General features: G+C 40.7%; 2 protein-coding genes across 6 annotated transcripts; one reads left to right on the top strand and one right to left on the bottom strand.

Annotated features, from left to right (window-relative positions):
* The first annotated feature begins 3,466 nt into the window (after positions 1 to 3,466).
* On the top strand, positions 3,467 to 11,648 carry KRR1 (KRR1 small subunit processome component homolog). 2 transcript variants are annotated; one of them, XM_083399998.1, is made up of 10 exons: positions 3,467 to 3,619; positions 4,464 to 4,639; positions 5,464 to 5,598; positions 5,872 to 5,997; positions 6,177 to 6,260; positions 7,077 to 7,133; positions 7,484 to 7,654; positions 8,946 to 9,023; positions 9,117 to 9,210; positions 10,249 to 11,648. In XM_083399998.1, the coding sequence occupies exons 1-10, from the start codon at positions 3,541 to 3,543 to the stop codon at positions 10,380 to 10,382; spliced, it is 1,134 nt and encodes a 377-aa protein (XP_083256124.1). In that variant the 5' UTR covers positions 3,467 to 3,540; the 3' UTR covers positions 10,383 to 11,648. The 2 variants fall into 2 exon arrangements, with proteins under 2 accessions (XP_083256124.1, XP_083256123.1); XM_083399997.1 differs by having other exon boundaries at positions 4,461 to 4,639.
* LOC310658205 (glioma pathogenesis-related protein 1-like) lies at positions 11,064 to 22,335 on the bottom strand. 4 transcript variants are annotated; one of them, XM_083400067.1, is made up of 6 exons: positions 21,731 to 22,335; positions 20,319 to 20,956; positions 16,839 to 17,084; positions 15,575 to 15,681; positions 13,547 to 13,629; positions 11,064 to 11,616 (listed from the first exon to the last, which is right to left on the bottom strand). In XM_083400067.1, the coding sequence occupies exons 2-6, from the start codon at positions 20,499 to 20,501 to the stop codon at positions 11,438 to 11,440; spliced, it is 798 nt and encodes a 265-aa protein (XP_083256193.1). In that variant the 5' UTR covers positions 20,502 to 20,956; positions 21,731 to 22,335; the 3' UTR covers positions 11,064 to 11,437. The 4 variants fall into 4 exon arrangements, with proteins under 4 accessions (XP_083256193.1, XP_083256194.1, XP_083256195.1 ...); XM_083400068.1 differs by having other exon boundaries at positions 20,319 to 20,776; XM_083400069.1 differs by having other exon boundaries at positions 21,841 to 22,335.
* Positions 22,336 to 24,770: the final 2,435 nt, after the last annotated feature.

Genomic DNA, 24,770 nt, shown 5'->3' with positions numbered 1-24,770 from the left:
GCTAGCTACCCAATGAGGTGATAGTCTAGGTAATGGGCCATTAAGAAAACAAAGGAAGTGGCTCAGCGCCAGAGGACAAAGGGATGGGCCCTCTCCCTCAACTCACTGGCAATTAGAAAGATAAAGGCCAAAAGAAAAGTTGAGGGATTTGAGCTAGAAGCTAGATGCAGGAAGCACCAGGCTGCAAAGCTGGAGAGGCTGAGTGATGCCTGATTTCTGTTGGAATCCAAGGCTGCAGCTATGGGGGAAGCAAGGCCCCCTTGGGGTGTTAATGCTGTGAGCCCCTCCATCGTTCAGGTCGTACATATGTGTGAAGAAACCATATATCATAAAGACACCACAGTCTCTGCTGTCCCTCATTCCGAAGGAAACACGAACCCTGGGTAAGCACCTGGCACCCCTGGAATCTTGCAGTGCTCAGAGACTGGTGTGGTGTGCAACAATATCTTTTTGCAAAGGGCCCCAGCAATTTTTAAGAGGGCATGTTGCTGACTTGTCTTCCAACAGACTTCAAGGATTCTTCCTGTTTAATATGCGGGAGGGGGGGATTGGACGGAATATCTGCTTGGCATGCATACAAGAACTCGCCACCAAACTATCAGCAAGATCAGCATATTTTGTACTTCACGGATCATATTGAATATTCATGTGTGTTTTTAAAAAGCTCTCTAGGTTATAGTTGAATCTAATATAGTGGAGTTGTAACCTTTTCTCAATTACAAAGCTATGAAAGCTTCTATATGATTCATTGGGCACTAGGCAATTGTAATGGTGAAGATAATCTATACAGGGCACACAACCGAAGCGTGCCAGACAAAAGCATCTCTCTTAGGCTCCAAGTAATTGAATTTTACAGGACAGTGTAACGAACGAAAACAATCCGATCACCTAGGACATTAAAGACCCTATTTCCAGAAAACTGGCTATGTGTGAAATAATCATAATGTCTCTTAGCAAGGAGAGAAATGTAAATTTCTCGGGGGTATATAATAAGTGGTACAGTAAAGTGCCACACAAAAAGGAAACCAATAGAACAAGGAACTGCACTCAAAGGTTCACCACTCTATCTGTCTTGCTGCCGCTGAGTTTCAAGGTTGGAAAAAGTTGCAGTGGCTGGTACTGGTAATGCTTCAAGGAGAAGGCCATGTTGCTAGCTCAGTTCAAGCTGCTGACCTACTAAATCCTCCCCCCACCCAACCAGGAATCCAAGGGCTCACCATCTGAGACTCAGAGAAGCTTCATGAGGTTTGCATAATATGCTCATTTGCATATGGCATTTCATTATGGTTCGATCATAAGGTTACTGAGAAAGCAGGCTTTGTGATTGTTTGAAAGTGATTTAGTGTAGCATTTATAGAAGCATTCCCACCCCCATGTTGTCCTTCTCGAGGAAACAAGATGATGAAGACTGCACGGATAGCTCAGTTGGTTAGAGCATGGTGCTGATAATGCCAAGGATGCCGGTTTGATCCCCTTAGAGGACGGCTGCATATTCCTGCGTTGCAGGGGGTTGGACTTTCAACTCTATGATTCTAGGTATTTCTGTTCTGATATATACTGAGTGGTCTATTCATGTACAGATACAATCACTGCATTTATCCAACTCCCGCCTTGAATGGTTAGAACTTATGATATATAGAACATAGGGAAATCAGAGTCTTAATTGGAATTTCTTTTATTATTATTTTTATTTCCTTTATTCTTAGACTGAGAATTGCAGTAAGAGAGCAATTGTTGTATAGTTGCTAGAGCATTGGACTGAGAAGGCCTGTGTTTGAATCTCTGCTCCAGGTGACTTTGGGGAAATCAGAGTTTCTCAGCCTCACATACCTCTCTTAGGCATGTTGTAGGGATACTATGGATCATTCACTCAATGTATGCCACCCTTAGCCTAAGGAAAGAAGGGTGGAATGAAAATGGAAATTTGCAGATGTGAAGTGTTTCACATTGAAAAGCCATTCTAACTGAAGCTGAGAGTAAGCTCCTGAGTCACCCCCCAACCTTTTATATCCACATGACTGCCAAAAAAACCCCTTTTGAGGAATAAAGATGTCCTGAACATTTGAATAACCACATTCTTTTTTCTTTCTTTCTTTTTTACAAATAGGAGTACTGAAGTGTCATATAAGTAGTTGGCTACCTAAAAAGACACTAAAAAGTCTGGTTGTAACCAGAGGATTTGAATAACTAAGGCTTGGATATGTGTTGTGAGTTGAAGCCATTTTTGCTAAGTAAATTTTCACCAAATGAACAGTGAATTCTAGTCTGAGAACATGGAGTTCTTTAAAAGTTTAGGTCCTCGCTTGCTGAAACTGACCTCAAATGATTGCCCAAACTATTACTCAGTAAGATTTATTTCCATGTTTGGAAAGAGATCACATTCTTTTTATTGTTGTGGGACATGCATGGTAAATCTTGGGCTTTGATGAAGTAAAATATGCTAGCAGTACAGAGATGTGTATGTAAAATGTAACATTAGTGAGAAATACAATCAGTAGCTACATGTATTGAATACATGTATCAGTACAATCCTTTCCTTTTGGGGGCGGGGAGGGGGTACATCAAGGTTTCAGTGCCTGCTTTGAAGTTAGGGATAAAAATACTTTGTTCCGCTGCATATTTACCTGAAACTGATTGCTACTGAGTTCAAACGGATTTATTCCGTTGTAAACGACTATCGGGTTTCAGACTGCCGTTTCAGTATGAATTACTTTTGAGATTCATACATGCTGCATATCTAACAGGGGTGCCGACTTGAATAAAATATTGGGGAGGTAAACCCTGCCCCACACAATCGATCACAAAATGTGGGGTACGCATACTATTCGAATGGCAACTTTTGGGGGGCAGGGCAGCCCCCCAAATATTTTATGGGGGGCCCTAGGTGTTGGCTCCTATGTCTAATCACTATGCATGACTTGGTGCAATGGTCTGATCCTAAGAGTCGGTACCAAATGATGAGATTTAAAAGGTAATACATTTTAGGAGAGACCTATTTCTTTTGGTAAAACGAGCGTGCAAAGTTCCGAAACAGCAAAACTGCAATCGCGCTCTGAATCTGTCGCGTGTTGCCTTGGCAGCGGCAACACACACAAAAAAGAAACCCGCGTGCACCGCGGTTTATATGCGTCCAGGAGCTAATGCTGAAAACTGCAAAGCCCAGAAAGCATGACTGCTGGGCGGGGCTGGGAGCAGTAAGAGGCCATAGAGGTGGAAAGAACAAGAGGCGCGCCCCATCTCAATCCTAAAAATAGAATGAGGTTTCCACTTCCAACGCAGAGTAAAGTGCTTTCTTTAAAACAACAACCACCTGGCTATGGGATGAGTTGGCGCAACGGCACGATAGTCCTAGAAAACCTGTGGCGGCTTTTCGCTTTTTGGTTCCGTCAAGCTTTCAGCCTGTTCTCTATTTTCCTATCTCTACATGACAAATCCTAGAGGCAAGATGGCGGCTCCCAGGAGGCATCGCGCTCTTCCTCTTTCGCGCTGCGCTTCCGGGTCGCCCGTGTGGAGCGTTTGCCGGGTGGAACGAGGGGGACCATGGCGACCCCCAAGGAGGCTGAGAGTGGGGAGGGAGCCGCGGGGGGGAGGACCCCCAAGGCCAAGAAAGCGAGCAAAGGTGACGTCATATCCCCACCCCACGCGAAGGCGTTTGACGCGGGTTCCTCCCGCCACGTGTGGCGCCTTTTCGAGGCTTGGGTCTGTTTGGGTCGCTTCGTCTTCTATAGACCCCCGTGAAACCCGCCTTGGTTTTGGCACGCCTTGGCTGCTTTTGTTGTTGTTGTTAGTGCCTTGTTTCCTTTGGGGGAGAGGGAAGAAGGATTAGGAATGAGTATTTTTAAAAATGCCAACTTCTTGTTTGTGTTTTTCAATAATAATAATATTTATTTTTTATACCCTGCCCTCTGGCTGGGTTTCCCCAGCCACTCTGGGCAGCTTTCAACAAAAGATTAAAAATACATTAAAACATCAGTCATTAAAAACTTCGCTAAACAAGGCTGCCTTCAGATGTCTTCTAAACGTCAGGTTTATTTATTTATAGTTTATTTCTTTGACATCTGATGTCTCCTTCTTGGGAAACACATAGAGATTGCGCTATTTTCTGGTGGTGTGAGCTTTCCTGGCATGCAGAAAAGTGGTGGGTAGAGGACTAAATCGAGGCCGAGACGAGTAACACGAGTGTGAACTAACTTGTAATAGTAATGTTTCGCGTGGGATAGATTTCCTAGAAGCCAAGTTGCATATGTTTCTTTAAGGTTGTGGTTTGGAATATTGCACGGCATTTTTGTACCCTGATTTATTTTTTTTACAGCTGTTGTACTGCACCTCACGTGTTTTTCTCACTTCAGAGTTCAGAAAAAGTCTAGAGCGATAGTTGTGGCACCTTCCTTGGTCTCTCCTGCATTACACCCTTCCCACTTTTTCATTTAGAGAAAACTAATATGTTTCTTTATTGCTAGCAGTGGACGATTCTGAACTTCTCACTGTTCCTGATGGGTGGAAAGAGCCAGCATTTGCAAGAGAAGATAATCCTAGAGGTCTCCTGGAAGAAAGCAGCTTTGCCACTCTGTTCCCAAAATACAGAGAAGCTTATCTGAAAGAATGCTGGCCACTGGTGCAGAAAACTTTGACGGAACATGTAAGAATACTTTCTATTCTTAAATGGAGTGTGTTAACTTTCTACTTAAGAGTCTAGATTGCTGATGGCCCAGGTTGTGTTCTTATTTCTGCTTCCATGAATGGAAATGGGCACAGGTTTCAAGCTACTTAAAATAACAAATGACTGTTTTCACAGCGTTTTACATTACTCTGTGAGCATCTAGCTACTGTTTAGAAGTTGGAGCAGCCTGCAAGATCCATTGGAAATAAATCACATGTGTCTCTGCAGCAGATGTTTGAAGTAACATGAGATCTATGTGATGTTAATGGACATTTTTGCAGTTAGCAGGAATAATTATTGGGGAATCCATAATGCTGGTTGCACATTTTGTTTGGAGGGCCCTTTGGCCAATATGTTCCCAATGGGATTTTTTATCTGCATGTGTCCACTTCCTCCTCATTGTTGCAAGTTCATTTGGCTGCCTCTCTGGGCCCATTCTGACCTCTTTTCAGAGGGAGAGGATAAGCCATGTGCAGACTACTGTTCTTCTTTGCTCCTCTCTTTGTTCTTTCACTCAGAGAGAGTAGGTAAATAAGCTGCAAAAGCAAGGAGGAACAGCAGTAACAAGACCAAGAATGATCTTCCTACTGGAGCATGAAACCAGTCCTGAAAGTCCTGTTAATTTAAAAAATACATTTTCTTTACAATTCCTATGTCATGAAAATTATCGAAATAACTTCTTTTTTGTTCGTTTGGTACTCATATATATTCTGACTGTAAAATTTGTTTTTCAATTTAAAACTCTGAGGCTGTTAAACAGTAAAGTTTCTATTTAGCCTGTTACTTCCATCTTTCTCTTACAGCACATCAATGCAGCTTTAGACTTAATAGAAGGAAGCATGACTGTCAGCACAACAAAGAAGACCTTTGACCCATATATAATCATCAGAGCCAGAGACTTAATAAAGCTTTTAGCAAGAAGTGTTCCATTTGAGCAGGTTTGTTCAGTGATAAAATAATTGTGGTCTGCCATTGCTACATTTCTATTAAATTGTCAATTAATATTGTCAGGAACCCCCCCCCCAAAAAAAAATCTGTGAATTAATAATCTGATAGATACCCTGGATTTATTAGAATAGTCATTCAGTGGAAGTGGCAGTCTAACTTGAATATAGAATCATTTTGCAGAATAGTTTCACAGAGTGAAGTGATATTAAATATCTTTCTGCCTATATTTGTGTCTGTTTAACTGGCTCTGCTGTTCCATTTAGGCTGTACGTATCCTTGAAGATGACGTTGCATGTGACATCATTAAAATTGGGTCCTTGGTCAGAAACAGAGAAAGATTTATAAAAAGAAGACAAAGACTTATTGGTCCCAATGGATCTACTCTCAAGGTTGGTCTTACATACTTACTGATCAATCATATGTATGTTTACTTAGAAATAAGTCAAAGTCTGTGCAGTGGGTTTTACTTCCTGTGCGTGAATTTAAGACTGAAGCCTTAGCGTTTGTTAAGAAAGCTGCTTACATGATTTGAGTCCTGAAATATTTCCCATATCTTTTTCTGACATAGGCCCTGGAACTGCTAACAAACTGCTACATCATGGTTCAGGGAAATACTGTTTCAGCTCTTGGACCTTTTAATGGCTTAAAAGAGGTAAGATCTCTTTTCCACAGGAAATAATGTTTTAGAAGTTCCATGCATTTAACCCCCCCCTCCAAATCTGGTAATTATACCTTATTTAAATGTTCAGTTTTTGTCCAAGGAATTCACTTTGTTATTACACTGTTGGTCGCTGGCATAGAACTTTTATCATGCTGCTAAGTTCTGTGGTCCTTTTGTACAGGGTGAGTCCTTTAAAAGAGGCCCCGTGGATACAGAGTACACATGTTCCACGGGGCCTTTTTTAAAAGGCTCACCCTGTATTAGACAAAAAGTGCTTTAAGCACCAAGTATTTGCATCCATGCAAGCTGCAAAGTAGTGGAAGTGCACTAGGACGAGTGGAAAGCATGATGACAAAATTTTTGCTACACACAAATTCCCTTACATGGGTGCAGTATTGCTTCAGGGTACAAGTACCAAAAATCTTACTATTGCTTAAACCAGGCTTCCTCAGCCTCGGCCCTCCAGATGTTTTTGGCCTATAGTTCCCATGATCCCTAGCTACCAGGACCAGTGGTCACGGATGATGGGAACTGTAGTCTCCAAACATCTGGAGGGCCGAGGTTGAGGAAGCCTGGCTTAAATTGTCCATAGTATGCAAGCTTTTGTGTAAACTAAAGGATCAGTTTGTCTGTCTGCTTCTTCTGAAACTTAGTGAATGGTTCTGAAAAGATCAATTAAATATAAGATTAATTAAATAAGCTTTGCTTATTGAAATAGGCTTGTTCTTAGTATTATCTTTTAAAATACAGTGGTTTATAAATTCAGCCATTAACACTACTCCATTTGCATTCTTAAAAAAAATCTAGGTTAGGAAAGTTGTTCTTGATACAATGAAGAATATTCATCCCATATACAATATCAAGGTGAGTGCAGTTTTCTTTATTGTATAAGATGTTTTATGTAAGTATCACTCTTTCCTTACTGTAACAATTTTCAGTTGAGGTGCTGGTTACCTTTTAAACATTCTCCTATAACAAAATTCTTTTGTCATTGGTCATGTTAAAAAACATGAAAAGAACATGGCATAATTAGGCTTGATTACTTAGTTTATAAATTTGATCATTCTCACATTTGATACCTTATGTTATCTGCTATAATTATGTTGTTTTTATCTACTATTACCTCGCTTTCCCTGTTTCTCTGAATGTATTTTTTTAAAAGGAGCAGAGCAAATAATATGTTCTAATTTCTTGTTGTTTTAATGCGATTGAAGACTCTGATGATTAAAAGGGAATTGTCAAAAGACCCCGAATTACGATTGCAGAACTGGGAACGGTTTTTGCCTAAATTCAAACACAAGAATTTAAACAAACGGAAAGAACCACAGAAGAAAAATGTCAAGAAGGAATATACTCCCTTCCCACCTCCACAACCAGAGAGTCAGGTCTGTTATATCTCACTTGAATTTTACTGCAGAACATTGATGAGTTTGAATTAAATTGATTGCACGTCAAGGAATCCTAATATACATTTAAAAGGGAATTTGCTTGCCTTTCTGTCCCAACAAAGGAAATCTCAAGGCAGTGGCAAAGAAGAATTAATATTCAGAAGAGTAGAATGCTGTCTACAATCTATATAAAAGTGTTGCAGTCCTAAGACTTGACAGAGCTGTGCAGTGTTCACAGCATCTAGAGCTCCACTGCTTGTGCCAGCCAGTGGCTTGAAAAAGTCTATATGTTTCCTGTGCCAGCTCTAGGTTGTCACAGCAAACCAGCCTAAATGAAGCCCCTTGCTATAGTTTGCTGGAAGCTGAAGCAGCTTAGGAACCAGACATAACTCTTCTGCTTCACTCAAGACCACCTCTAGTTTGGTGGATCAGGGGTTTGGATTGCTCTGTAAAGCAGATGACAATTTCCTACCAGAACGATAGCAAATGTATGCAGGCTGTTTTGAATTTATTTTGTTTTACTTAGGTGTGAGTGAAAATTATGCTGGCTTTAGGGTGGGCAGTTGAGAAAGGAAAACAGGGCTTCTGCATTCTTAATAGTCATGTAAACAGGAAATAGTCATGTAACAGGAAATAGTCATGTAACGGGAAATTTCAGCAGGGGTTGCTTAAGTTAACCCCCTGCTGAAATTTCTATGGTCACTGTTGATGGGTTTAGTGAGTGTAGTGTTTAATAAATGTTTCCTCATATGTACAAATGACTGCACAATTGCATATTTATTTGGTGTTGGTGATTACATATTATTTAGTATTATTTATAAAGACATTTTAGTTTTTATTAAACAGTTTAAGTAAAACAGTTTAAGCTACCATTCAGTTTTAAAACTCACACGACCATTCATATAAAATTATTTGCCATACAAAAGAAATTTGCTGATTGCTTGACTCTGCATGCTTCACTCAGAAATAAGTCCCATTGAGTTAAGTGGATTTGATTCATAGTACTGTACAGTATATGGGTATTAGAACTGCAGTCTAAGTTATGGTAGTACTTAATCCATTTATGATCCTTTGTGTATTGTGTGCTCATACATAAAACCTTGGTTAAACACTGCCAATTTTGTAGAATTTGCTGGAGCTTCATTTCAATATGTACTTTTGGGAGAAAGGAAAGAATACAGATTTAATGATTTTTTTTAAAAAAATGCTTTCTGATTATTATTTTATAGGTTTTTTTTTTAAAAAAAATCAGTATGGAACATGCTAATCATAATTTTTATTTTTACAGATTGATAAGGAATTGGCAAGTGGTGAATATTTCTTGAAAGAAAGTCAAAAGAAGCGTAAGAGGGTAGAGGAGATAAAGGTATGGCCACTCTGGTGTCTTTTGAAGTTGTTTTAAAATACGCATGTTAATTGTATGTGCTCTGTCTGAAATGTATGACCTTTTTAAACTTAGGCAAAACAAGCAGAAGCAATCAGTCGGAGGCAAGAAGAGAGAAACAAAGCTTTTATTCCACCCAAGGAAAAAACAGTTGTAAAACCAAAGAAAGGTAGGATGAGTTCAAATTATTATTTGTTGTAAAAAACAACAACACCTTTTATAATTGAGTTCTCTTTTCAGTATTGACATGATGAAGGGAAATTATTTTGGCCTTTCTGTGTAATGAATTATCATTGGTCTTCTATGTTGACATAGTAACAAGTCTTCTGAGGAAGAGAAAAGTGAAGAATTATGTTTCTGGTTAGTGATGTATCACACCAAAGGCTCATCTAGTCTAGCATCCTGTTCTCACAGAGGCCAATCAGGCCTGCTGCAAGGCCATGAGCCCACCCTGAGTGCTGCATCCATGCTGCCTGTCCCACTTGTGATTCCCAGCAGCTTGTGTATGGAAGCATACAGTTTTGCTACCACCAGGGGAGGGAAAACATAGCCAGTATGGCTAGTAGTCATTGATGGCTTTAACATTAATGAAGGATAACACCTAGTAACAAGTAGTGCCATAGTTCTGGGGAGTTGCTTCAAACTACTTGATCATTTTGGTTGCTTATTTTTGAACCTTTTCCAGCGCTACAGTATAATTTTGAGGTGAGAGGACCAGAACTGTTCACAATATTTCAGATGCAGTTGCACTATATATTTGTTTAATGGCACTGTATTGGCAGTTGTATTTTTTTAATCCCTTTCTTAATGACTGCTAATGTAAATTGCTTTTCACAGCTGCAACACACAGGGTCAGCACTGTAGTCAAAGTTAGTCCTGTGGTTAAGGAAGAGAGCCTTTAACCACCATCACAGGTTCCGATGACACACTAAACCCAAATCTTTGCTTAACTGCCATCCTGTGCTGCCCTAAAAGAGCCTGAGGAAGAGCAAAGTTGGTGCAGTCTCTTCTCTGGGAGGCAGTACATTCACATGGCCATGGTAATTCACTCTAGCTGATCATGACATGTGAATCAGGACAGTTGTTTGCTAAGCACAACTTGATGTCATGTTCAGTGGATGTGTGTAAAAGTTTTGAATATACATTGGGTCCAATTTGTTTACCTACAAATACATAACCCATATTTTATCTTTTTTTTTTTTTGTAGCTTCGGCTGAAACAAAAATTGATATCCAAGCTATTAAAGAAAAGGTTAAAAAGGCAAAGAAGAAGAAGTTGGGAGCACTTCCAGAGGAAGAAGTAAAGTTAAAAATTGCAGCAGATGCAAAGAAAAAGAAATGATCTTTCCTTAAGGTTGTAGTGCTCCATTTTTTTCCCTGGAGGAAGTTTTCATAAACTGCAGATTTATAACTGACTAGATGCATTGACGTAGTGCACATTAAACTACTTGCAAATTTTGCTTTCTCTGTGGCCTGGAAAACCCCCTCAGTGATTTCAAGGTTTGCAGAAAGTAAAATTGGCAGCTTGTTCTTTGCATTGAAAGTTTTTGGTATGAAGGTTTTTAGCATACACAATATTACCAGATATTATTTTGTACAGTATATTGTGGTGTCATTTGTCAGAATGAATGGAAACACTTACCACAGCCTTATACGTGTTGCACACCTTTCAATCCCTGACCTCTGTCAGGGGGCTTCTACTTGGTTTTGTTGAATCTGTGCAGTCACAAGACCTGTTTTATCAGGTCTCCCTTATGGTATAGAGTATTCATATCTCTTGCAGGCCTTCCCTCTGTAACAGAGGAATTTGGGGTGGAGATGCAGTAGTTGTGAGGATAGCAAAGCAAGACTTGTTTGCATGCCCACTCTATCCAGCTACCTGCACACCTGTACTTGGCATTTGTGGTATTGTGATGTGTGACTTATGGAAAGAAGGCAGAGTCTGAGAAAATGTTAAATCTTATTTTCCCCAAGTACTGTTTACATTTTAGACCCTACCAACAAATTACATTATCACTGCTCATTTTTAAAATAATACAACATTTTATTAATATTGTGGTCAAGATGGCATAAATTATGCCTCCCTGTTATGCTTTATTGATGTACATGAACACATAACAAATGCATTAAAATCAGGTAAGTAAAGAAATAACCCACCCCAGAAACAGACATCACTTTTGAACCATGAACTAAAAGGGTGCATTGTTTTCTGCTACCAATTTTTAAACAAAACAGGTAGGGATAGCCAGTGTGGTGTCCTGCAGATGTCTGACTACAGTTCATGGGATTTGTTGACTAGCCTGCTCTAAAGCAGACTTTGGACTTGACATTTCATTGCTAATGCCATATACCAGCTGACTATGCTTAATCCGCCAGCTCTTTATCTCCATTGCTAGTTTATTCATAAAAAAATATTGTGGGATAACGTTGCTTCACAAAGAAGACTGCTGCTAAAGTTCCTAAAGCAAAAGATGGTCTCAGTATTAGAATGGTGATACAGTACTGGTCACAAATTGACTCCTTCTGGCTACGAATTGATTCATCCTGGTCAGAAATTGACTCCTCCTGGACTTTACCTATAAATAAAAGTAAAAAGACATTAAGAGTAGTTCAAATTTGAAACTTCCTCGATTACCGTATTTTTCGCTCTATAGGACGCACTTTTTCCCCTCCAAAAATGAAGGGGAAATGTGTGTGCGTCCTATGGAGCGAATGCAGGCTGCGCCGGTCCTGGAAGCCGGAGGAGGAACAGAAGGGTCTCCTTCCGTTCCTTCTCCAGCTTCGCTGAAGGGCGCTGCGCCTTCTCCCTCTCTGCGCAGCATCTCTCCTGTGAAGGAGAGGCGCTGCGCAGAGAGAGAGAGAAGGTGCAGTGCCCTTTGAGCGACGCGCCTGTCATGCGAAGCGGGAGGAACAGAAGGGACTCCTTCTGTTCCTCCTCCCGCTTGGCAGCGACGCGCCGGTCCTGGAAGCCAGAGGAGGAACAGAAGGGTCTCCTTCCGTTCCTTCTCCCGCTTCGCTGAAGGGCGCTGCACCTTCTCCCTCTCTGCGCAGCACCTTTCCTGTGAAGGAGGGGCGCTGCACAGAGAGAGAGAAGGCGCAGTGCCCCTTCAGCGACGCGTCTGTCCTGGCTTCTGCTTTAGCCCTGCGCAGCCTCTTTGGGCAGGGGGAGCCTTCATCCCGCTGCCCTGAAGAGGCTTGACGCGGTTACCCCAGAAGCCAGAACAGCCACACGGTATCCCAGAAGCCAGTGCCCTCTTGCTGTTCTGGCTTCTGGGTTTCAGAATAATTTTTTCTTGTTTTCTGCCTCCCAAAACTAGGTGCGCCCTATGGTGCGAAAAATACGGTATTAGGCTTGTAAATTATGAATCATTCTAAAGCTGACAAAACTTCTTGGGGTCTATGTAAAAAGCCAAAGTTCATGGTCTTCATTCTAGGACCCTAGACAGCCTGCTGTTTATGAAATAAACCTGTGACCACCTCCCCCCTGGTTCTTCCATGTGTAGAGCAAATGCATCTTCCGTGCCTCTACAAAGTCAAAAGTCCCTGGAGTGTGCTGAAAATATTAGTCAACTAATTAGTTTTCTGCATGTATCTAATTCTACAGCATGCATCAGATTTGCAAGGGAGTCTGCATTCACAGCTGTCTAGATATCTGAAACAACGTTTAATCTGGTGTAGCCTAAATTCTATCAAGATCTTATAGACTGGGGGTTATACATATTTTGTCTCTGAAAAACAAATCACGTTCTAGAAACCACATTTCTCACTACAGGGTGCATTGTGGAATGTATCTGGCTGGATATTGGCTGCTGCTGGAAAACTAGCAAAGAGGTTCCAGCTCTCACTATGTTCTAGCTCACCTAAAATAATGGGGAACTTTTTCCCCATGTGAATATTCTGCATGGAGAAACTTCAGTATGAACAAAGCTGTACACTAACAGCCCAGTTCCAGCACTACTTTGCAAAGCTGCTACAAGTACAGCAATTATTGGTAGCAGGCGGCAACACACAACCAACTACATAATTGCAATTAAAAACGATTGTACAGGCACACAAATGGACATAAGAGCACTCCCCAGGATTATACTTCCCCATAAATTTGCTTTGTGGTCCATTGTGAAGGGGTGGAGTTCCACAACAGACACACTACCACTGAAAAAATGCCTGAAAATGTGTGCTGATTGTCTGCTGCACACTGAACTTTTATAAAGTATCACCTCCACATGATCCAATAGACAGTAATGAGCTTAAGTCATCTGTTCTCATATGAGCTTCTCCTACAAACTTTACATTTCCAGCTTCAGGACCTTGAATATTTACAGCCATCTCTGGCTATAATGGTGTGACGTAGGATGTCCCTATTTTTCCAAGAGGAGGTGGGACTTAACATTAGAACTAGGAGAGGAATCTACTATGGCAAGTTCTAAATATAATACCTTGTAACAAATGTTCAATCGATTGTCACACTTTGTTTTCGCCATGCAAGTCCAATTCATTTTCACTTACCACATAGTTTGTCTACACACGGTTCTTCGTCACACTCGCTGCAGGGTGTTCCTCTTTTGTATGGCCATGTTGGGAAATTGCCACTGTAAAAGAACAGCTTTGTCAGATCACTTTGTGGAAAGAGGGGGGTACAGAATGTGATTTAAAGATTCTTATTCCAGTTACATTCAAACTGCTTGCTGTCTGTATAAATTCTTAATAATAGAGAGTAGGAATAATTAGATAGTTTCTCAGCCAGACATAAGAAGGGACATTTCAGGGCATTAAACTGGTGGTGCAGCCACTTTTTCGAAATCAAGACTGAACCTACTACACTCATCAAGTATCAATTCCCAGCTATGTGCCTGAGTTTAATGATAGGTTAAACCACAGTTTGGATTCTTGCTGTTTTCTATTCGACAACTGCTGAAAGTGGCACACGAGCTTTCAACTCCACCCAAGGTACTGATGTATCATGATCTCTTTCTTCTACACACTCATTTAACTCATACATTTTGAAAATTAACATAAACTGAGAGGTGATGCATTTGTCATGCAATAGCTGAAAGGAATTGTTTTATATTGATAGTGCTGATACTGGTGTAGCCATCCCAATGATTAACTGGGAATTCAAACCCTCTCCTCCAATTTAAGATAGGAACCATACATTTGGAGATTTAATTTGAGACCAGGTAGGGACATCAATGTATGAGGCTAGGGAAACAAAACGAGAAAGGGTAAGATTTTAACATTTAATGATTTTCTGTTGAGTTCTATTTCCCCCTTTTGTTTATGTATTTACATTTGCTGAAACCTGGAGACTGGGAATTAGCAAAATAAATAAATATTAATGTTCTTAATGTGCAATGGAATAAGTTTGTTTCCATGTAAACTTGTTTTAATTAAGATGTTTTGGGAAAATATTTGTCTCTAATGAACTCTCAAACCAAAGCACATGCTATCAGAATCTTACCTACATTGCCTGAACATAATGTTCCTAGGCATCTAAACAATACCATGTGTTTTTATACCAATACTGTACACTAGAATCTGTTTACTGCAAACCTCCCATGTTTAATGAATGCATACCATTTCTTATTGTTTAAGGTAGGAATGGGGAAGCTGTGGCCCTCCAGGTGTTCTTTCTACTCCCAACAGCCCCAGCCAGTATAGCCACTGATGGAAGCTGTAGTCCAACAATATCAGGAAGAGCATGGGTTTCCCCCATTACTGGTTTAAGGAATGCCAGAGAGTGATAATCTGCAATATTACACAAAAGCTCTGGTATTTATAGCACACTGAGCCAGGCCACTGCTTACAATGGTAAATAGTTTGTGAGAGTCTTGAACTCCAGTCTTCAGGAACGTTTTGCCTCCCTTCCTCACCATATTCATAAGGAGTATGGTAGACACAAGGAGAAGGGGACGACAGAGGACAAGATGGTTGGACTGTGTTCTCAAAGCTACCAACTTGAATTTGACCAAACTGCGGGAGGCAGTGGAAGACAGGAGAGCTCTGGTCCATGGGGTCACGAAGAGTTGGACATGACTAAACAACAAATGGTAGAGACAGGCCGTCTCCATCATCCTGTCTAGGACCAACTTCCATTGACCCTTCCTCTCCTGGAGCTTTCTGTCCCCAGCTATTCCACCTACCTGTATTAGCATTGAAAAATATATCCCCCACCCAGGGATCAGTAACTATTTTATGATGGACCAGAGAGCAGGCTTAGAATGGTTCATATGTGCAGCATCGGTTCTTAAGATAACCTGATCTTGAACAATTCAGAGCTCTATGGGGTTAACATATTCACTTTAAGCCTGGATAGAAACTGGTAACTCATGTGATTTGTGTGTTACATACTGCCTTGCTCCTCCAACATCCTGGTAATGGTGTCTTCAATTAACCTTTAATGAACAGAACAACCAACCTCCTCTCCTCTGCCTAATCCCATTAAGCTCCTCTAATTGTCCAACTGTGCTTCTCAACTGACCCTCTCCAACTCCACCACATACCCCTTGCGGTAACTCATTCTTCCTTGACACTTACCTAGGCCCATAGTTACAAATGAAATGTGCAGCATTCGACCCAAAGCCTGTTATTTGACGACAGAAGAGAACGGCACAACCAACTTTGTATGTTGTTGCCCAAACCATCTGAAATTAAATGGGTAGATTGTGAAGATTATTTAGTATTAAGACTTATCTAGAGCAGTGTGTCATGGCACCCTGGGGTGCCTTAATTGGTCAGCGGTGCTGCAGGCAACACTGGCCTTCTCGTTCCCTCCCCTCTCTGATGCCCCCTCTCAACTCTGCCTCCCAAAGGCTTGCACAGCTATTTGTTGCAGCAGCTCCCCAGGCGAATGGTGTCTCAGGTGCTGGATGCCAGGAGCTGAGGCGGCCTTGGAGTAAGCAAGCAAGCAAGCAAGCGGGCAAGGGAGCCCAGCCAGCCAATCCGCCAGCCCTTGCTGTTGGGAACAGACATCAAGTCCCAGACCCCTGTGGGCAGTGTGAGGAGGCACCTTTCTTTGAGGGAGGGCAGTTCAGAGACCAGAGGCAGCAGCTGCGGCTGCCCAGAGGACTCTGAACGAGAGGAGGCTGTTCAAAAGGGAGCATGTTAAAAAAAAAAAAAAAGGGTGAGAGGCTGCCAGTTCTGCAGGCTAGGTGTGACATAACTGGGCTCCTGAGCCCCACAGGGGTGCCGCAGAAAGAATGTAGTTGGTCAAGGGAGCAGTGGACTCAAAAAGGTTGAAAACCTCTGATCTAGAGTAACAGCTAACTTACCCAGCTGCTTTGTTTTTCAAAGCAAAGCAGATTAAGGGATATTGAGGGCTCCCTCCCCCTTTCAGAGTCGGAACTGTAAACTAGACTACTTCTTTCTCTGCAATTAAGTGTGTGCAACACACTATTAAGTGTGTGCAACTTTCCCTCTGACCAGAAAATAATCATAACACTATTGATGTTTCAGTGGAAAAACCTTGAGATTTAGATGGGAAAATATAACATGGAGCACTTATACTGCACTTCAGAATGTTCAATGCTTCACATATACGAGTTATCTTTAGAATAACCCTGTTATCATCATCAATTCAGTTTCTTACTTACCCTTCACAAGGTTCCAGGACAGATTACTGCTATTTAAAAATACATTAACAGTTTAAAACATCTGTTAGTAGGTTACTACTCTTATCTGCATCTGTGGGATACTGTTATGCTTACTGATTAGGGCAAAATCCGAAGCAGAGATTTTCTGACTCACAGCACATGTTAGAAAGCATACAACATCAGCTGCCAAGATGTAAGCATTGGCTTACCTGAGTGTAATGTCCACATACATCACTGCAGTATCTGGTATCATAGTTGTAATGATTGACTTCATTGTACCAATCAGTGAGGGCCGAAGTCACATTAAAAATCTGAAAGGAGCCAGTCCAAATATTTTCTCCAGCTGTTGTGAAGTTGGGGTGTACCTTCCCTGGTATTTTGATGTCAGAATTATGTTGAAATAGGCACCTCTTTGCCCAGCCTTTGGCAGTCTCTGCTAGTTTGTGGTCCCAGCTCTACAGAAAAGACAGATTATTCCATTTACAATGTAGTTTTTAAAATCCTAAAATTTAGAAGAATTAAGGCTCTTACAAATTTAGTCACCACCCCTCCCCCAAAACATGGAAATAAATGCCAAATTAAGTCTTCTGTGTTAACTTGAATGCATGGGTGGAGATCGCAAACCACCGCCACCATATTGTGCTGGTCCCACTCCTCCACTACTTGTTATGTAAAGGTACCTTGCACCTTTAGATTTTCTTAAGCTGTTAATTTTTTACTTATTTTTCTAACCCCTTCACTGTTGCCACCACATATCCACGTACCAATTTATGCCCTACGTTTACCTCCCAGCAGCTATAAGTGTAGGACAAAATAGCACAGTATCAACTTAAAATATAATTTGCTTCATTTTCACTTTAATTTTAAATAATTGCTGTTATAAACAGATGATATTAGCTTGTATGGTTACTATATGTTGAAGTTCACTTGACTACTGTTTTTTGTTTAAATCAGAATTGTTACACTATAAGGCTACTGTTCTGTTTCAAAAGGAAGATGGGAGATTCAATTCCATCCCTCTTCAGCTTTAAAGCCAATTCCCCTAAACCACGCATACCCAGGTAACACTCAGCTAGACACTGAGGACTTGCACTCTTCACTCAGGTCCACCACCTCTTCCCTATAGAGCAGGATGGTCCAAATTTTCATACCAAGTAGGCCACCATAGTACTTCAACATGGAACCCGTGGGCCACACACTGCCTTGTTACAGTGACACCTCCTCAGCCCCTGCACTGCCTTCTCAAAGTCAGCTAAGTGGGGCGCCAGGCTTTGGGAAGGAGGTACAAGTCTCTCGCAGGGTCCTACCACCTCCTTCCCAAAGCTGGGAAAGCGCTAACTAGGCTTTGGGAAGGAGGTGGGAGGACTCTAGGACTCAGAGCCCTCATATTTCCTTCCCTAAGCCCAGTACCTCCTTACTTGCAGCTCTCTGGCTCTAGAGTCCTCTAGGTTTTTCTCAAAACTCATCCTGGTCCAGCACTCTCTGCTACCTCAGGCATTCAGCATCTGACTGACTTGCCTATAGAACTCTCTTGAAGGCTGCCTCTTGGGACGTATGTTCTTCAATGGTTGGATCCAAGGAGGTCTGCAGGGATTTCTGCTCTTAGATTTTCTTAGACTTCCCAAACCTCTAAGCCCCTGTGCCCCCTGCCTGCCTCCAGCTCCTAGTTCTTCCTGCAACTGATATTCTGTCGTCTTCTTCATGTTTCCTCTGACTAAGCATGATTGAAGTCTTAAACAACCCTTTTATTTTGAGACAAGGTCTCTTTCCAGCCAATCATTTCAAATTTCAGCGCGTCCCCGCAAATCAGGTTGTGACTATGGTCTAATGGGTTGAAGAATATACACTGACTGACTAGTTAGAGCCCACCGGTTTTGAATGTACTGTGCCTGTATATAAAGACAGAAACTTTGCTCCCAAACCTATCCTTGTTCTGAAAGAATTTAACTGGCAGTTAAACAGCCAAACTACCTTATTATCTCCACAACTCTCAACAGAAAGTCAAAATAGTTTACCTACAGTTAGCCATCTTCATTCAACAGTGTGAACTAACACCAACACTAACTTTCTTGTACCCCACCCATCTAACTGGGTTTCCCCAGCCACTCGGCAGCTTCCAACAAAATATAATGGAACACAATGAAACATCAAACATTAAATGCTTCCTGAAAGAGGAACTACATATTCATTTAAACAAAATCTTTACCTTAGAACTAAAAATGATAAGAGTGCTACATACAGTTCTAATTTAGTTTAGGCTTTATGCATCCATACTTCAGCCCACACTCTCTTCTGCAAGCTAGGGAGTGGCAACACTGAAATTAAGGCCAATATAGGAAACAGTGAGCACCTGCTAGCTGCTTAATGATTCCTTGCTCTCCTCAGGTGCTAACCGAGTGAGCTATTGCAGAGTTGGTTATGTGGGGCAGGCAGGAGTGGTGGAATTGTGTTGGCAATGGACACGGAAGCTGGAAGTCATCCATTATCTTATGGGGAAGGGTGGGTAAGGCAAATGAACAAATAATGTTCTGTGTTAATAGCAGATTCTCTCCCATAGCTCACAGCTGCTGGGGGCTTTTGTTTTTGAAGGAAAGGGTTAGCTACCCTACACTGTCCTGATCTCTCCCCACAGCAGCAATTTAACTAAAAAAATAAAATAAAACTCCAACATCCGTTTAATGTAAAAGGAAGTTGGATATATGCCTGATCACCATCCCTGAAGTTTTAAAGAAAATTAGGGGAAATTTCTGGTAGAAGCATAAGCATAAAAACAGAGCGGATCCTAGTTTGGCTATTGACACTAATTAGTGCTGGTTAGTCCAGTAGTAACCTTAAAAGGAAACTGTAAGATCCTATTTGTCTTAGAGAACAATCCAAATAAATGCAGATTTTATAATTTTCAATATTATCTCAATATGCCTTAAAGCCATCTACAGTTGCATCTAAGGGGCACATTGCAAAGTTTTGAATCACAATCTTAAAACTGTAAGCATGAAGACAAGCCTTCCACTATCAACAATGTATCATTTCCTCACAATCCTTTCTCTAAAGAATAATTTATTTTTGTACATTGCTTTGGGTTGCATTGGCAACAAAAGGCAAACAAGAAGCTTAACTAATAAAATAATAAAACTAATAATAGTAGTGGTGGAAGAGTTCTTTAAAACTCAAAAGCAATGACTTTTTGTTCTGATGCATAGCTGTTCCTAATAAAGGTATTGAATTCTTATCCTGTTGGGATTTACCCATAGTTAGTGCTATGTGCTTTCCAAGCTCCCAAATCAATCCAAACATTATCATGAAAAAGGCACCAGTTTTGCAAGGCACCAGTGTATTCATTTGGACTTTGCTACCCAAGTTGAGCCCCTTAATTCTGATAGTTTGCATCAGATAATGCTATGAAAGCAGCATTGGTGCTATTTGGCTTGTAGGAATCAAGTAAAGGAAATAAGTGCATAAGAAACCCCTTTCAGTTAAAAACAAAAAAATTGCAGAAATGCATTTAGAGGCCATGGCTAGTAAAACACAACTTACGTTTCATTAGGAAATGTGATAATGTAGAGTTACACACACACCTGTAGCATCTAACACCTTAATTAAAAACACCTGCCAGTAAGTAATTTTAAATCTTCAAGACACATAAAGCAATGTTTACATTTTCCATAGCTACAGAATGAAGCATCCCTTACCATTCGTTTCATGTTGGTAGCTGGTGGATTCACGCTGGATCGGAATTTGTTATGCACTCTGACACATTCCTCAATAAACTGTGCATCTCCAATGTCTGGCAAAGTATTTGACTCATAAAAGTAGCAGGAAATAGAGAGATTCAGGAAAAGCAAAACACCGAAGAAAAAATGGATTTCTGGCATTCTCCAGTCAGTGTTGATTTCTTAGAGTGCCAAAATATATTAGCTTTTTAAAAAATGCTCTTCGTTGTGCATTTGATATTTAGCTTGAAAACATCAGGCTGCCTTTAATCTTACTTGTTCTGCTTTATAAGCATAAAGACTACAGAAAATTAATCATCAGAAGGAGCTTCAGTAGAAGGCGGAGACCATGACTCAATGTTGCCTCTGAACTGTTCCTTTTCTTATACTTCCTTATATGCTTCTCTAACATCTCTTTGTATGGTATAAGTCCATTACTATTTAAGAACCATAATAAGCATTATAAAATGTCTCATGTGAGCATGTACAATAATCCTTTTTCAGTAGCTTCTTGATACAATTTTTTTTAATGAAATAAATAAACTTCATAAAAGCATCTCTTTGGCACTGGAGATGTGTTTTCCAGATCCACTCTATTCTTTTTACTAATTTGTTTGCTGGGGAAGAGCAGGAAATAACAACAACAATAACAACAACACCACGAAGTAAATAATTAAAACAAATATGAAATATAAAAAAGCAAGTAAACTTTAGAAAATCCACAACTGATTACTTGTACAACAGAATATTGGAATTGCAATGTCCATATACTGTACAGAAAAAATTGAATCACTACAATTAATATAGTAATTTAAGTAATAATAGTTCACAATGTCAAAATATTGATAGTTGCCAAGTCTACAGATCTGTCCATATTCCAGAATTGCATGTATAAGATGTGCAATAATTTTAAAACCTCTTCACTCCCCCCCCCTAATTTTGGCTTGTACACCAGTCCTAGTCACATTTTGAAGTGGTATATGATTTCAGGACTCTTTAGGGGGGGAAATTACAGTACTACTCACAACAGTAAAATATCCAGTCCAGAATATATAGTTCTCTCAGCAGCACTTTCTATAAACACAGGTTTAGGTACCTGCGCTTATTTAATTTCCTGCTGCCACCAGTTTCCCTCAGAAGGCTTTCAAAACCTCCTAATGGCATGTATATAAAATTTAGGTGTGAGATGGGCACCTACACTATAGACAGAATGAACTTGAAATTAAGATTGCTGATACTGTGTTATGTAACAGGATACTGACACTTATAGTGGGGACCTCAAAGGCAGTACAGTAGTTGACAATTTCTGAGGACTCAATAGACAGTAGCCTCTAAGCAGCTTTTACCTCAGGCAATATTATTTATATTTCTCACCCTAGCCAAATACGTACCGCCAATATCCTAGTCCTGCTTCTGGATACAATCTGCCTCTCTACCCCAAGTCTCCTCTGGTTGTATTTCTGGCTTGCTTGGACAGTTTAGTCAACTTTTAAAAACCTGCCTGTGTAACCATCCTCTGGTAAGACTTTTAACATAGATCAGCATCTCAGACCAACTCAGTCACCAGCTCCCTTCCCTTGATCTTCGCCAGAAGGGAAAAAATAATTCAATGGGTATAAATACCCATGCCTGTTTTTTCTTCTGTTTTTCTTTGGTCTATTCGTCACCCCCTCCTCATCAACTCTCTTTCTCCCCTTCAACTCAACTGACTAAACTCAACTGTTTCTCGTATTGATGGTTAACTCCCAACTGACTGGAACTTCCATTCAGTTGGATTCTGCTGTCACCCAGATCAGAGAGAATTTACCTGATCCAGGCCCCACCTAGTAAATTCTCAAAGCGATCGTGTCTCTCTCCCACCCTACAGAACCTTGCCACCAAGATCTACTGCCACAGGCCTGCAACACTGCAAACCCCAAACCTTTACAGTCGCAGAATATATATTTTTCTTTCAAAAAACATAGACGTATATACAGCATTTTCCCATATCAATATTTTATATTTTCTGTTTGTCCTAGTATAAAAACCATGTGGCCAACAAATATTTCACTATTATAGAAAATAATGACTAACCACATAGAGACATATTACTGGAAGAATTTATGAATCTCTTCATTCCAGGGTCAATGTGCAAATTCACGTGTTTCAGCTATGTTTTTTTAAATGAATGTGAGAATGCCAGATGTACAAGTAATGATCCATTTGTGACACAAAATAATACACATAGCAGGTGCTGTGGGTAGACAAAGGGGTGGGGGGCAGCTGCCCTCCCCCGATCAAGTAAATAAATAAAAATACTTAACTGACCAATCATGTCGGTTTTGCCCCCCCCAAACATAAATCCTGGCTACACCCATGGTAGACACCACTGCATTTTCAAAAGTGTGATGTTCTAAGCATGCAATTACGTATTGATTGAATTGGACCCGAAATATATATGAACAATATGTGAAGTGGAAGTTAAGCAGCATCAACAGATTTTACAATATATAGTTGGATATGTAGCCCCCTGGTAATTTTGAGTGGGCCTATGAATCTCAATAAGAAATTCCCAATTTTGGGGGGGATTGCACATTTCCCCTTGACAGCTAGACTATTAATACAATTTAATGTATGACAGTTGATGCCCACTGGACCTGCCAGAACTGCTAGTAAGTCATGTAGGAGTGGCCCATGGGATCACAGAGGCATGGCAACTTGTTCAGGTTTTCTCCCCATTCTCTTCCATGCAAACAAACAATGGACACTTAAGCAGCAGGTTTATGGATACTTAGGACACAACTAAGGGCCCATCTGCACTATACCTTTAAAGCATTATCATATCACAGTCATGGCTTCCCTGCAAAAAAGCATGACAGCTGTAGTTTGCTGAGAGATATTAGGGAGACCTCTATTCACCCTATAGAGCTACACAGTTTAACAATTGTAGCTTTCTGAGATTAATAGAGGTCTGCTAACAATGGAGCGTGTGGATTTGTTGGGCTTTTTTTTGGAGGGGGGGTAGTTAATGTCTGGCATTCTTCTTGGCAGAGCTGTGCTACACCAGCTCTAGTGTGGAAGAGCCTCCACTGGCATCATTGTTAATATTGTTGGGAAGTTTGTTTACAATTATTAGTGTTCAAGTATTGTGAAGTGTAGAAAGCAGAGGTATCAACTAGTATCTTAGCATAGGATCCCCACACCACATTAATATAGACAGACAGAAATACAAGAAAGATAGTGATCACATACTGTCTAGGCATTTGCACACCAGTCCTAAATATGTGTCTGGCAGTAATACAACCACAACAATACATCCATGGGCAAAAGATTCCATTCCAGATTAGTGAAACTAATTAAATACAAGGTGTATATTTTGGAAAACCGATCACTTGTACTTCAAACATATTTTTTAAAAACAACAGGAAAGAGTTGCATCAGTGTTCTGAAACAAGTGTACAGGAAGTGGTTTCTTTAACATGTGTGTTGAAACAAAACCAAAACAGGGAAGCCCAGATACAGCATTTTAATCTGATGAATAAAAAATGTTTCTGGTGTATAGCAAGCTAGGACGAATTCTGAGACAGGGTGCAATTAATTAAGGGCTTATCCAGAGAAGATGGAGGTATGTTTCACAGAATCTGTAATCTAGCCCAACCACCTGCAATGCAGGAATCTTTTGCTCAACATGGGGTTTGAACCCACAACCCTGAGATTAACAGGAATAACAACAACAACAACAACAACAATGGTATCATGCTCTACCAACTGAGCAAGACAGTGGTGGTTTGTCAAGCCACCTTTAACTTTCTTAAACCCTGTGACCCTGTTGGAGCTCACATGCCCACATGCAATGTTTTAGGAATTGTAGAACTTAAAGGAGAAACACTGAATTGGTTTGGCTGAGTTGTGAAAAAGCTCTTTTCAGTCATCTTGTCAGTACTAGGAGTGCATGCAACCCGGTTTAGACCCTACCCCAATTATAGACATTTTTGTCCCATGGTAACTATATTTATTCAGTGTGGGCTTGCCCTGGCCATTGTGTAAGGACTAGGAGGAGCTGTTCCCGTATCTGATGTGTGTTCCTCAGCTGAAGGCTCCTGAGTTCAGCGCCTTGAACCAGCATACGAAGCACAGTAAGCAGGAGACACTGCTCAGCAGGCTAGGGAAACACGTGTATACCAGGCCTGGCTACTCTGCAGTCTTCCTACTACCTGTCAGTTGCAGGGGTTGAAGGTGTACATTTTTGTTTCTTTCTGCACCTGAAGAGTCTTATGCACGTGCAGGGGCTCACTTGATTAACCCTGCAGATTTTACTGTTCAAGCCCTGGGTTGCTTCTACACTTTGGTTCTAAGGTATTGCTTTATCACAATTAACTGGAAATGGAATTAAAACAGTACACTAATTAACGCAATGCACTCTTCCATAGACAAGTTTTTCTTATGATATTT

This window comes from Podarcis tiliguerta (assembly GCF_965153285.1).
Source record: "Podarcis tiliguerta genome assembly, chromosome: 10".
NCBI classification, from domain to species: domain Eukaryota; kingdom Metazoa; phylum Chordata; class Lepidosauria; order Squamata; family Lacertidae; genus Podarcis; species Podarcis tiliguerta.
Note: the sequence above shows the minus strand (reverse complement) of the source record. Positions and strands in the feature narration are given on the sequence as shown.